Source organism: Stegodyphus dumicola, chromosome 2, assembly GCF_044657685.1.
Source record: "Stegodyphus dumicola isolate Sdum_Otavi_A_Nest chromosome 2, ASM4465768v1".
Classification (NCBI taxonomy): Eukaryota; Metazoa; Arthropoda; class Arachnida; order Araneae; family Eresidae; genus Stegodyphus; species Stegodyphus dumicola.
The window spans coordinates 243,459,082-243,473,936 of record NC_140769.1 but is presented as its reverse complement, the minus strand read 5'-3'; the positions used below and the strand labels follow the sequence as shown (position 1 = coordinate 243,473,936).

Here is a 14,855-nt window from a genome sequence, read left to right as displayed (position 1 = left end):
CTATTGCAGCGCGTACAATTGTCACGAAAAAGCTGGTGGTCGTGCCTCATTTCACAAGTAAGAATTTTTAAATATTTTTATTTTTGACACTGAGATTGCTTTTTAAATACTTAGCATGTTTTTCAAGCATAATTAACGTTCTAAATAATTATAAAGCTGTTGCATGCTTTCAGGCTTGTATATATTTTTAGCTTTTCCTATGATGTAAGCGAATTTGTAACTTCTTCTTTCTTCTTTTAGAAAATATTTTAAATCTGAACTAACAGAAAAATTCAACCAAGTAATTTTCTCTTACAATTACTAAAAGTATAACTAATACTAAACTATAGCTAAATACTAAAATGCCTAAAAATGAATTTTTGAAAGTTTTTCTTTAAAATTTATAATTTTTTGCTGCTTTTTTAAATTATAGGTAAATTTTAATTCCTAGCATTATAACTAATCAAAAATAAGAATATTTAAGAACGAAAAGTATACATCTTATATAGCTGGTTTTGTTGTTAAAAGCTTAGCTTATAAAGTAAAATGTAATATCTGTTTCTCAGCCTTAGTTTCAACAGAACAAGATGATGGTTTGCTAGGTTTCAAATATTATAAATCTGGATGTAAAGGTTTGACTTCTCCTTCCAGTGACGTCCGAATGATCTGCAAAAATGCAGAAATAATTTTTAGGCAGACTGAAAAGGAATTTAAATTAAATAAAAAAAATATTATAAATTTCATGACTAAAAGTCTTAAAAAGCATAGGAACACATATATTTCCTTCTCTTCAAGACCATATTTATGATGATGATCCAGATAAAAACCACCTGATTAAATTAATTAAAGCAGTGATATTTCAATATTTAAAAATCAGAATGCATCATGCAGTTGTATGTTACAATGAAGCTAAACAGAGAGAAAATATTCGAAGCAGATTTACTAAATTAATTTTATTTAAGCATCAATAAATCTGTTTCTCTTCCTCTTCTAATATCTGTTTCTCTTCCTCTCTCTCTCTAAATATATATATATAGGTGTGTGTATTTACATTAATAGATAAATAGATATAATCTTGTTTTCACAAATATTTGAAATAAAAAAGTGAAGTAAGCGAATTTTTCAATGCAACAAATATCCTAAATTGTTTACTTTCATACATATGTATTTATGGATGCATAGTCATTCTGCTTAAAGTATTTATACGTATATAAAATTACAAGGTTACTTTAGGCGCATTAATAAAAATTTAAGATTGGACATATAATATCTTGTATTTTATAGTAATGATTTTTTAAAATTTATTTCTAGTTCCGCATAAGATTTTTTTATTTACTGCGAATATTTTTTTTTTAAATTTTTCATTACACTCAGAAAAGTTTATGCTCGGAATTTTATGAATTATTAATATTGTCATAAATGATCATCTTTTAATACCATAATAATTTTGAAAAGAGAAAAAATAAGTAAAACAATCCTTGGTTTCTATAAACATTTGAAATGATAAATATTTGCTACTACTGCCTGAAAATGTTCTTAAAATTAAAAATGAAATGTACTATCAATTTTACTTAATTTTACTTTATTTGTAGGCAAAAGTAAATTCATAAATTTTTTGTTTAGAGTTTTTACCGTTTTATCAAAGTAATGATGTTTAGGCAAGAATTACGCTTATGCTCAAAATGCAGTAAAAAAAAAAAAAAATACTCAAAATGCACTAAAAAGTGGTTTCATGAAATATATAAAATCTTATTAGCAAAAACTGTGATTTTTATTATCTCATCATTTATACAACGTATCACATTTAATAAATAAAAAGAGTTATATGATACAAACGCCGTATGTTTCAATGTTACGATAAACTAAATCGTCTCTATTCTCTCTTCTCGACATGTGTGTGACGCACGCCCCGCCCACTGTGTTAGTCTATTTCTTATAAGGTCCATGGTAGTCTCGCATTTACACTACGTGTACTTTCTATTTTCTCTTAAAAATAACAATAATAAATTGTTTATTATTGTAAATTAATATCAAATTCTTTACTTTTAATTTACATTTATAACATTTAAGCTTAGGCGTTACTGATAATAAGTATAATAAATTGTTTATATTTAAAATTACCATGATACAGTGAGCGAATTCTACCAATTATTAAAACGATAAACAACGTCGCAGTCTCTAATAGTTGTTGAGCTTCAATATTTTCAAAGATTTTTATTAAATTATTATTATTTTTTTATTAATTTTTTTATTTATACAAATAAAATAATATTTTTTTAAATTTAAATTCATATTGTATAACATTTCAATTTTATCATTTTTACAAATTACCTTCTTGCTACGTAACGACATAATTCCTTGCATACCAATAATTAGACAATTTTCATTATTTCTAAAAATTTTAAACTTTACATTAATAAAAAAAGAAGAATATTTTTTATTGCATATGAACATCATTACACAGCTTTCATATCAGTTTCTAAAATTCCTAAATCACGCCATATTCTGTTTAGTCATGCTAGAATTCTACGCATTAATAAATAAAAAAATCTAATTTCTCAGAATGAAAGAAAATAATATAATAAAATAAATACTACAAACTTGGAACACTAAGCAATGCTTCACATACGCACACACACACATATTATCAATGAACTCATATTATCAAGTGCAATTACGATACCAAACACTACGTATAAAATATGAGGTAAACGTTACTTCAAGAGTTAAAGTTAACAATTTTGCTACTGTTGAGTAGATCGTCGGGCTATCGATATATGTCGTAAGACGGAAAGCGTTATAAACATATCAAAGTCAAAAAATTAAAAATACAATTTAAATGAAAAATGACGTCTTAAATATAATTCACAATTAAAACAACAATACAAATTTAAAATACACTAATGATATGTTAAACATTGCACATAAATAAAGTTACATTACTGCTCGGCATCACACACAACCTCGCTTTCTCTTCTACACAACGATCAGTATTCGCTCGGAAAACATCAAAGAATTCCACAAACTCGTTGTCCATGTGCTCATCCATCTATTTTCACTTAAAAGAAAAATCAGAGAATTGCTCAAACTCGGCATTGCGCGCCACATTGACTTTGACCATGTTCACATCGATCTATTTTCACTTAAAAAAAACATCTCAGAATTGCACAAACTCGGCATCACGCACAGCATTGGCTTTGCCCATGTGCACATCGATCAATTTTCACTTAAAAAACATCTCAGAGTTGCACAAACTCGGCATTGCGCACCACTCAAAATCGTCTATACGTCTCAAAACCGTCTCTCTACTAGTTTCATATTTGTTCCACAAATTGGGCATTTACTATACGATATTGCAATCAAACTTTTCTCCATACACCACTCAATAATGCTCTTTTTACCTCTTCGCTCCAACTGATTAAAAAAATCCAAATTCAGATACTCATCCATTCTGCAGTAAGCATCGATTTTGACACACTCATCAATAACCAAAATATTCTTTAAGCAAAAGAATTCTTTTCTGTATTTTCAGAAGTTCCGGTTATAATTTTTAACTCATGCATTCAATATTTTCAATCGTTTGGTAATGATCGTTTTCAATCGTTTGCTATCTTAATAATACATTTGTTAGAGAATCGTTTGGTATCTTAATAATACATTTGTCAGAGATAATTCGTTGCGTTAAATGCTAACATTACCACACACCACACAAAAGTAGATTTATAATTAAAAAAATCTCGCGCAGAACATTATAAACCTACCATTTCAACTCAGTTAAAACTTCATTTAAGTTTTCTTTAAATACGAAGCTATAGCATACTTATAACTTGTTTTTAAGGAGAGGCGTAACCATTATTACGCCATAAGTCCAAGCATAAGAGCGTGTCCAAGCATAAGAGAAGTAAACACAGCATCGACTGATGCAGCCTATTCTGCGATTTAGCCGAAGTGTTTTTAATTCTAGTACTTTCGCTTTCTTTAAAGAAATCCAGAAGCCTTGTTTTGGATTCTGTATATTTAGTAGCGGAATTACTTCTTACGATATCCCAGATGTTCGCAATATATTTGGGTTCTAACTGTGATACTAAATAGTTAAATTTCGTTTCTTCCGAAATAATTCCATTTATCTTAACCTGAGCCTCAACTTGAAAAAACCATATTTCTGGGCGATCCAACCAAAATGGAGGAATTTTGACACTTACCGTACACAGTTCGTGTGCAGGATACGTAACAGTTTTATCATCATCAAACATATTTACTTTAAAATCGAAAGTCCAAGTCACCGGTTATTGACTCTGACTCCAAATTAATCTTTATTTTTACTACTCCGTTTCATCAAATAACGTCAATCCACGTTTTAAATCAAAAATAATCTTTATTTCGTGTTCAGCAAATGTAAACAAATCTTTAGAACAATATCATTAGTAATCTTTTTTGTTGCCATTCCAAGAACAACAAAAATTGAATAATCTTTTTTTTTTTTTTTTTTTTTTTGTCATTCTGAAAATAACAAAAAACAAATAAAACGTTACTAATACAGAAGTCAAACAACAAAAATCAGCGTTATATTTTCAAAACTAGTTTCGATGGTTTTACCGAACCACCATCCTCAGCTTCCTTCACAGAAAGACATAATTAGGCAGCTTATCGCTTATAATGTGAAATTGATGAGCTAATTTCTCTCATTCAACTCTGTTTGAAACAAACACATTTTGTTTTCCAAAATAAATATTACAAGCAAACTGAGGGATTAGCCATGGGAAGCCCCCTCAGTTCCATCTTGGCTGATATCTACATGCATTATTATGAATCAAAATTGTTTGAAACTTTAAACTTCCTGCCATGGTTCCGCTACGTAGACGATACTTTTACCCTGTTTGAAGGTAATAAAGATGATTTAATTAAAGTTCTTTGAACAATGAATTCTATTGATCCTGCTATTCAGTTCACTTTTGAACTTGAGACTTGCAATTCTCTTCCGTTTCTCGACATTCTGGTCACACGTAACACATCCAACTTCAGTACTACGGTTTACCGTAAACCTTCATCGGTTTGCCTTCCACCACACTTTAAATCATGTCATCCGACTAAACAAAAATGAGCTTCATTTTATTCCTATGTTTTCCGTGCTCTTCAAGTTTGCTCCTCCAAACTAGCCCTTGATGAAGAACTAAATTATTTAAAAGCAATAGCTATTGACAGGGGTTTTTCCCCCAACATTATTAATCAAGCAGTTTAAAAATTCTCATCTCAACACACTAAAAGGCACACTCTTGTTTTAGGAAATTATAAAAATTCTGTTGTCATTCCCTTCTTTCCATCAATTAGCTATAAAGTTGCACATATTTTGCAGAAATTTAACTTTCGGGTTGTTTATTCTCCCATCAATAAAATTCCGAGTTCCATACTCAAGGACCCCATTCCGGATATGAATTCTTGGGGTATTTATAAGATTCCTTGCCAGTGTGGTTTGACTTACAGTGGCCAAACTAGGAGAGCCTTAAAATTTCGCGTCAAGGAACATGAGGCATATGTTAGAAAAAAGGAAACACAGAAGTCTTCTGTTGCTCAACATTGTTGGTCCGAAAATCACACTTTCAATTTTTCTGCTCCCAAAATTATTCAAAAAACATCTTCCATTGGAGAACTGGATTTTCTAGATGCATTTCACATTCAAAAAATTTTTCTGTTCTAGTTAACGATCCTAATTCCAATCCATCTTTGCCTTCGGCCTTTAAAGAAATTATGTTTTAGCTCTGGTTTCTACAACAGATGGCGCCACTTGCTTATTCTTGTCCAGGCTTTCTTATCTTATCTAATCATTATTTCCTATCTTGTTCATTTGCGGTTTTGAAGCTGAGGATGGTGCTTCGGTAAAACCATCGAAACTAGTCCTGTAAAAATTTTGAAAATATAACGCTGATTTTTGTTGTTTGACTTCTGAATTAGTATTTATTCGACGTCTTATTGTGTCTTAAATAAAATGATATTAATCAGTATTTAAAGTTTCTTTATAAGTTCAAGCCACAACAGTATCGTTACCTAGCAACAAGGTAATTTGTAAAAATGATAAAATTAAAATGTTCGATTATATGAATTTAAATTTGTTGGGAACTACTCGGGTAAAACAAAAAGAAAAAAAGAAGAGGAAAATAGTTATTGATTTTGAGAGCTTTGGCAACAGAAAGAAAGCAGACGAAAACCGTAGAACTAGCATTTTTTTTAGACCTTCAACTTCACTTTTGGTAGTTTTTGAATCGGCTATAATCGGATATTATTGTTTAAATGATTATCATTTTAAACTAAAAATGTAAATAATATTATGTTAGTATAAAAATAAGAAAAAGCAGAGTCATGTGTATGATTAATTTTACTTTATGAATAATTCACAAAACATTGTGCATTTGAAACAGTTTTATTTGTATAGTAAAATATAAAACACTGTATCAAATGCAAGAAATAAAATTTAGACTATAGGAAAATAGCAACATATTCTAGACTAATGAGCATTTCTAAATTTAAAAGAACGAAATTGAACACTGAAATGCTATCTAAAATCAGAATAAAAAAATAAAAATAATAATAAAAAAAACATTGTCAAATTTATACAAGAACAATCGTAATATTATAACATAAGAGACATGCAAGTCCTTTTACAAATTTCCTATCAACTATCAGCAATTTCTGCTCCAGCTGCAGTTCATACGCCTATTCCAGCACCAACTCCTGCTTCTACGTCAGCGCTAACTCCTGCTCCTATAAGATTGCAATAAGTTTCTGATGCTGCCAGCAATTGTCTAGCTAAGATGCTGCCATCTGCTGCTCCCACGTTAGCACCTATTCCTGCTCCAGCAGCAGCTCCTGTGTCTATTCCAGAACCAACTCCTACTCCTACACCAGCGGCCACACCTGCTCCTATGCCAGCGCCGACATCTGCTCCTAGCAACTGTCTGCAATAAGTTTCTGATGCTGCCAGCATCTTTCTAGCTAAGATGCTGCCATCTCCTTCTTCCGTGGCAGCACCAATTAAATCTCCGGCTCCTACGCCAGCACCAATTCCTGCTCCAGCATCAGCTCCTACATCTATTCCAGCTCCAACTCCTGCTGCTATGAACTGACTGCAATACGTTTCTAATGCTGCCAACAACTTTCTAGCTAAAATGCTGCCATCTCCTGCTCCCACTCCTGCACCATTTCCATCCCCGGCTGCTACGCCTATTCCAGCACCAACTCCTGCTCCTACACCAGCGAAAACTCCTGCTCCTATCAACTGTCTGCAATAAATTTCTGATGCTGCCAGCCACTTTGTAGCTAAGATACTGCCATCTCCTGCTCCCACGCCAGCACCAATATCATCTCCGGCTCCTACGCCAGCACCAATATCATCTCCGGCTCCTACGCTAGCAACAATTCCTGCTCCAGCAGCAGTTCCTACGCCTAATCCAGCACCAATTCCCGCTCCTACACCAGCGGCAACTCCTGCTCCTACGTCAGCGACAACTCCTGCTCCTATCACACTGCAATAAGTTTCTGATGCTGCCAGCAACTGTCTAGCTAAGATACCGCATCTCCTGCTCCCACGTCAGCAGCAATTTCATCTCCGTCTCCTACGCCGGCACCAATTCCTGCTCCAGCAGCAGCTCCTATGTCTATTCCTAAACCAACTCCTGCTCCTAAACCAGCGGCAACTCCTGCTCCTATCACACTGCAATACGTTTCTGATGCTGTCAGCAACTTTCTAGCTAACATGCTGACATCTTCTGGTCCCACGCCCTCACCAATTCCTGCTCCAGGAGCAGCTCCTACGTCTAATCCAGTACCAACTCCTGCTCCTATCATACTGCAATAAGTTTCTGATGCTGCCAGCAACTGTCTAGCTAAGACGCTGCCATCTTCTGCTCCCAATCCCGCACCAATTCCATCTCCAGCTCCTACGCCTATTCCAGCGAAAATTCCTGCTCCTATCAACTGCCTGCAATAAGTTTCTGATGCTGCCAGCAACTTTTTAGCTAAGATGCTACCATCTCCTGCTCGCACGCCAGCACTAATTCCATCTCCGGCTCCTACTCCAGCAGTAGCTCCTACGTCTATTGCAGCACCAACTCCTGCTCCTACATCTGCTCCTATAAACTGACTGCAATAAGTTTCTGAGGCTGCCAACAACTTTCTAGTTAAGATGCTGCCAACTCCTGCTCCCACTCCAACACCAATTCCATCTCCCACTCCTACGCCTATTCCAGCATCAACTCCTGCTCCTACACCAGCAAAAACTCCTGCTGCTATCAGCTGTCTGCAATAAGTTTCTGATGCTGCCATCAACTTTCTTGCTAAGATGCTACCATCTCCTTCTCCCACGACCGCCCCAATACCATCTCCAGCTCCTACGCCGGCAACAATTCCTGCTCCAGCATCAGCTCCTACATCTATTCCAGCTCCAACTCCCGTTACTACACCAGCGCCAACTCCTGCTCCTACGCCAGCACCAACAACTGCTCCTACACTAGCCCCAATTCCTGCTCCTGTTCCTGCTTCTATGCCAGCACCAACCCCGGTTCATACACCAGCATCAACTTCTACTTCTATGTCGGTATCAATTCCTGCTCCAGCTCCTAGGCCAGCACCAACACCTGCTCCTATGCCAGCACCAAAACCTGTTCCTATATCAGCACCAGCACTAACATCTGCCCCTACGCCAGCACCAACTCCTGCTCCTACGACAGCACCAAATCCTGCACCTAAGGCACTGTCAACTCCTGCTGCAGCACCAACAGCTCCTCCTACTCCAGCACCTGCTTCTAAGCCAGCACCAAGACCTGCTCCTAAGCCAACCCCAAGACCAGCTCCAGCACCAAGTCCTACTCCAGCACCAAGACCTTCTCCAGCCCCAAGACCTGCTCCAGCACCAATTCCTGCTCCTGCACCAAGACCTGCTCCTAAAACAGCGCCAAGACCTGCTCCAGCACCAAGTCCTGTTCCGGCACCAAGACCTGCTCGAGCATCAGCTTCTGCTCCAGCACCAACTCCTGCTCCTACACCAACACCAAGACCTTCTCCTAAGCCAGCACCAAGACCTGCTCCTAAGCCAGCACCAAGACCTGCTCCAGCACCAAGTCCTGCTCCAGCACCAACTCCTGCTCCTACACCTAAACCAAGACCTGCTCCTAAGCCAGCACCAAGACCTGCTCCAGCACCAAGTTCTGCTCCAGCACCAAGTCCTGCCCCAGCACTAAGACCTGCTCCAGCACCAAGACCTGCTCCTAAGCCAGCACCAAGACCTGCCCCTAAGCCAAGTCCTGCTCCAGCGCGAAGACCTGCTCCAACACCAAGACCTGCTACAGCACAAAGCCCTGCTCCAGCACCAAGACCTGCTCCTAAGCCAGCCCCAAGACCTGCACCTAAGCCAAGTCCTGCTCCAGCGTTAAGACCTGCTCCAGCACCAAGTCCGGCTCCAGCACCGAGACCTGCTCCAGCACCAAGACCTGCTCCAGCACCCAGGCCTGCTCCAGCGCCAACTCCTGCTCCGGCACCAACACCTGCTACTACTCCAGCACCAGCTCCGCCTCCTAAGCCGGCACGAAAACCTCCTAATTTATATCCCAGGCGTCGAGCAAGGTATTGGAAAAATGAGCTCCAGCATCAAGACCCGCTGCGGCTCCAAGTCCTGCTCCAGCACCGAGTCCTGCTCAGCCCCAAGACCTGCTGCAGTACCAACACTTGCTCCTAAGCTAGCGCCAAGACCTGCCCCAGCACAAAGTCCTGCTCCAGCTCCAAGTCCTGCTCCAGCACCGAGTCCTGCTCCAGCACCTAGACCTGCTTCTACTCCAGCACCAATACCTGCTTCAGCACCAAGTCCTGCTCCAGCACCGAGTACTACTCCAGCACTAGCACCTGCTCCTACGCCAACTCCCGCCCCAACACCAAATCCTGCTCCAGCGCCAAAACCTGCTCCAACACCAGCCCCTGCTCCAGCACCAACACCTGCTCCTACGCCAGTACCAATACCTACTCCAGCACCCCCTCCTGCGCCAGTACCAAAACCTCCTCCTAAGCCAAGACCTGCTTCAATGCTTTGTATATATGCTTGCCTTTGAGCGAGGATTTGGTAAAGGGGATAACCTGCTCCTAAGCCAGTACCCTCTCCTGCTCCTGCTCCAGCACCTGCTCTTACGCTAGCACCAACTCCTGCACCTATGCCAGCTCCAACTCCTGCCCCAGCACCTGTTCCTTCGCTAGCACCAAATCCTGCCCCTACGCCAGGACCAAGACCAGCTCCAGCACCAAGTCCAGCTCCAGCACCAAGACCTGCTTCAGCACCAAGGCCTACTCCTGCACCAAGTCCTGCTCCAGCACCAAATCCTGCTCCTGTGCCAACACCAGCTCCTGCTCCTACGCCGCCACCATCTGCCCCTAAGTCAAATTCCTGGCTTTGAGAGAGGAATTGGTAATTATACAATTCATTCGGCCCTCTTTGTCCACCTCCTGCTCCTCGTCCATATTCACCTCCTGCTCCTTGTCCAAATCCAGCTCCTGCTCCACGTGCTATAGCCCTTCGTTCTTCAGCCCTAAGGCTGCTGATTATGTCTTCAATTTCTTGTACTTCATCTTGTGCCTCATTTTGTTGCAATTCAGCCACTAATCTTTGTGTTTCTTGAGTAAGTTCACCTGAAAAGACAAGTTAGGCTATAATTTTAAGACGTATTTGTGTATTGCTCCTCTGTATTTGTGTTTAGTGTGTGGCTGAGGGTGTGTTGCGTTAGTGTGAGCATAAAAAAGAGAGAGCATATAAAATTTACTTTCTGCGTAAAGATATTTCAGCCTTTTACAATCTCCATAAAGCATATTAAAGCAATTTTAAGAGCATTTGATTTCGTTTTATTTAATTACGACAATATACACTAGGGCTATCTGCAGAAGGGGAAGGATGCGTTCTTGGAGAACTTTCGTAGAAAAACTGGCTCGTATACAATGAGAAGACAATGAAAACGCCCATGCAGACAGTCCGTTTGCTTGCACTCGAACCCATGTAGGAACTACCAGTGTTCAGCTACTTTACCGTTCAGTCGCTGATGGGCCTAAGATCATCAATTTCCATAAAATTTCATGGCATCGAATTACGACTGTGCTTTTTATTTTGAAGTTTAAATCCAGTGTACGTTTTAGATATCTAAACGTGTAATTCTACGCTCTATAAAAGAATCTTTTCGAAATCATTTTATTGATTATTGAAAATTTTACTCTCTCAAAGGTACATTTTCCTAAGCCACTAATGGTCAGCTGGAGTGCACTGCTCGATTAAGGTAAGAATCTTACTCTTCAGCTATAATAACGCTACGTATGGGTTATGCATTTTGTTACAATTTTCAATGAACTGCAACAATTATTTTAAGTCTTAATATTTTAAGTAAACTTTTTCTGAGGATTATTCATTTCTACAAATGATGCATAGTACAGTCGGTCACAAAAGTATTCGAACACCGGTACCCTATCAGAAAATGACAAGATGGCGTTTTTTTCTCTTTTCCTCTATGTGTCGTGTTATTCCATCCTAGGTTTTCTTCTGCCCCCCATCTTGGAAAAAACTGGAAAAAATTGGTCACGATCTCTTTTTGAATGGGGAGATGCCATTTTGAGAAAAAGCTGACGACCCTATCTTGGAGAATGAACATGACCGCTCTACACACCCTTTTACTCTCTCTCTCTGAATTGGGAAGTCATTTTGGGAAAAAGCAGACGACCCTATCTTGGAGAATGGAAATGAACGCCTCTCCCTCTCTCTTTGAAATGGGAAGCCATTTTGGGACCCTCTATTCTTGGGGAGGGAGAAAACTGAAGTCTGCACTTCGCTGTCTCTGAATGCGGAAAGCCCTTTTGGGAAAAGCGGACCCTCTTCTTCTGATCTTGGAGAGCTGGAAATGAACGCTCTACACGATCTCTCTTTGAATTCAGAAGGTATTTTGGGACCTTCTAATGTTGGAAAACTGAAATGGACGCTCTACGCTTTCTCTCTCTCTCTCTCTCTCTTTGACATGAGTAACCATTTTGGAGGATTCTCCACCACCATCATAACCTTGGAAAACTGAAATGAACGCTCTACGCATTTTCTCTCTCTTTCTCTGAAATGGGTAGCCATTTGAAAACTCCCTAACTTTGGAAAAAAACAGAAATGAACGCTCTACACCATCTCTCTTTGAAAATGGGGGAGGTGTCATTTTGAGACCTCCCTCCCCTAAACTTGGAATAAAAAACTGAAATGAATGCTCTACACTTTCTCTCTTTGGACATGGGTAGCCCTTTGGGGACCCTCTCCTCTTGGTAGGAAAAAAAAGAACTGAAGTGAAGGCTCTACACAATCTCTCTTGGAATGGGATCCATATTTCGGGAAACGTGGATCACCTCATGCTGGAAAACTGAAGTGAACCACCAAGATTGGACTCTATATAATATTTTTTTTAATTGACATCATGACCCTCCTCCAATTTGTTATTAAAAATTTTTTTTTTGTTTTGGTTTTTATCCCATTTCCGATGTGATTTCAGAAATGCAATTCCATAACAGTTCAATTTCATTCGAGGTTAAATGATCTAAACAGTCTTTAACCCACCCATCCGTATGATTATTTTCTTCTCCTTCCTGTTGCACCAAATTTTGTAAGTCCATATAATCATTCCATACGGGAAGGGCTGGATCCTCACAAGGCTGTCTTGAAACACTTGGAGTCTCTTTGGGATGAGTGGAGGGATCTAGGATGTCTGGACCCGGCTGTGATTCTACCTCCATGATTTCTGGACCCATTGGAACTTGTTTACCCGGCTGAAATTCTGCCTCTACGATTTCTGGACCCGTTGGAACTTGTGAACCCGGCTGTGATTCTACCTCCATGATTTCTGGACCTGTTGTAACTTGTAGACCGACTACCTCTACGATGTCGGGACTTTTTGAAGCTTGTGGACCCGTCTGACATTCTACCTCTACGATGTCGGGACAGGTTGGAGGAGAAGAAGAAGAAGAAGAGGATACTGGAAGAGGTTCTGTCTGTCAGGAGTCCGAAAGAGGTTGCCTGTTTGAACAAGTCGGGGAAGAAGAAGAAGAAGAAGAAGAAGAAGCTTCTGGATTCTGAAGCGGATCTTGCACGCCAGGTAAATTCCGGTAAGTCGACCGTTTTTTAAGAGGTAATTTTTTTTCTTCCTCCTCATCTTCAATTGTGATGACTTCAATTTCATTCCGTTGCCGGGTCGATTTTGTTTCGGGAAATAACGGTTTGGTCCAGCTCCTCTTATCATCTAAGGAAGGGATGGGTAAAGGTGGCGGAGGGTTTTCTTCTTCTTTTTCTTGAAACGTCATCGGCGATTGGAAAGAAATCTCCTCTTTCAATTGTTTTCAAAGCGAGTACGAGCACCGATCGACGAGAAATAGACTCTTCTGGGTTGTGACGATGAGATATTGCGTTTTCGGGGGAACGACATAGTTTTGAAAAGGTCTTAGAATATATTTCTTATATTTCATCCTGTCGCTGACTTTAAAACTTCTTTCCTTCAGATTGGGGGACGATGATTCGTAATAGGCGAGAGGAGCGGCTGTGGTTTGAACAATATGAACTTCGTCCTCAGCCGTCGTTCTCACTCCAAACGTAAAATATCGTTTCGTGAGAAAAATATTCTTCCACCGAAAACTCGTGCGCGGATCTGTATATCGCCGGTCTGTTTGAATGGGCTGTCTCAAAGCTCGATCCATCCGATTCCAAGAGAAGGGAGATTCCTCTTTCGTTTGTTGCGATTCGAATAAATTTCTGTATATATTCTGAACGAGCAGGTTGGAGGATTCGACATCTTGGTTGAAAGAAACGATCGCTTGATGAGGTGGTAAATGCGGAATAAATGTCGCACAATGACACGCCAAAAAAATTTTCAAGTTGGAGATTTGCTTTAGCGTCTTCAAATCCTCCCCGTTCGAAATCCGTTGAGTTGGAAAAACGTCTAATAGCGACATGGCTCCCAATGGAAAAGAAATGATCTCGCCCAGTACTCTCGCCTTTTTATATATAGACACACACAGACACACATAGAGGCTCTATGACGTCCGTTTTATTTGGTTTTTTTGTTTCTCTCTCTCTTCTTTCCAAGAAATCTTATCTCCATGACCTCTTTTTCTTTTCTTAAAAAGATGAATGTGTGTGGGAATGAGGAAGTGAAAGTAATAATTTAATAAACAAAAAATTATCCAACCATGACCTTCTTTTTTTTTCAAAGTCACCCTTTCCAATCCAAGGACGTCCAGAGATAGAGGAAGCAGGGAGAGAGGAGGAGGAGGGAAGGGAAGGTCACACTCTCTTTCTCTCTATAAATAAAAGGGGAGAACCCCAAAGTCGTATTTTTGTCCAAGTGGATCATGAGGAGGCATCCCCAGCTCACTACGTGTATTCCTTTCAAATATAAATATGTTGATCTTTCCTTTTATATCATCCAAGGAGTCGTTTACCTGAAAGCTTCCGATTTTTCAAAATGTGCGGGTTATTATACCGTGGGGAGTTATCAAAAGATGCGGGACGAATTTTTATCCGACGAAAACGTGTTGATGGCTCGTGACATTCCACCTTTGGATGCACAAATTTTGTTAATGAAACGAGCCAAATATTTTTACACGTCCCACTTTCTAACCGTCTCGCAAATGAATAGGATTATGGATCGTCTTGAGAAGACAAAAGGGATTCTCGTTCATTTTAGTGAATGGTTGCACAAATGTTTGCACGAACCTCTCTCGATCGAGAAGACTGGGAAGAATACCTATTATATTCTTCTCGAGGACTCTCCTTCTTCGTCTCATCATAGAGAGGTCACGACTTTTGAAAAAATCCTCGAGCAAGAAAAAATAGAGTGGTG

The 14,855-nt window shown here is 39.2% G+C and overlaps 1 protein-coding gene across 1 annotated transcript; it reads left to right on the top strand.

Annotated features, from left to right (window-relative positions):
* Positions 1–8,311: 8,311 nt before the first annotated feature.
* LOC146998911 (uncharacterized) lies at positions 8,312–9,854 on the top strand. The gene has a single exon (XM_085811955.1). It carries the CDS (start codon positions 8,312–8,314, stop codon positions 9,701–9,703), a length of 1,392 nt encoding a protein of 463 aa, XP_085668081.1. The 3' UTR covers positions 9,704–9,854.
* Positions 9,855–14,855: the final 5,001 nt, after the last annotated feature.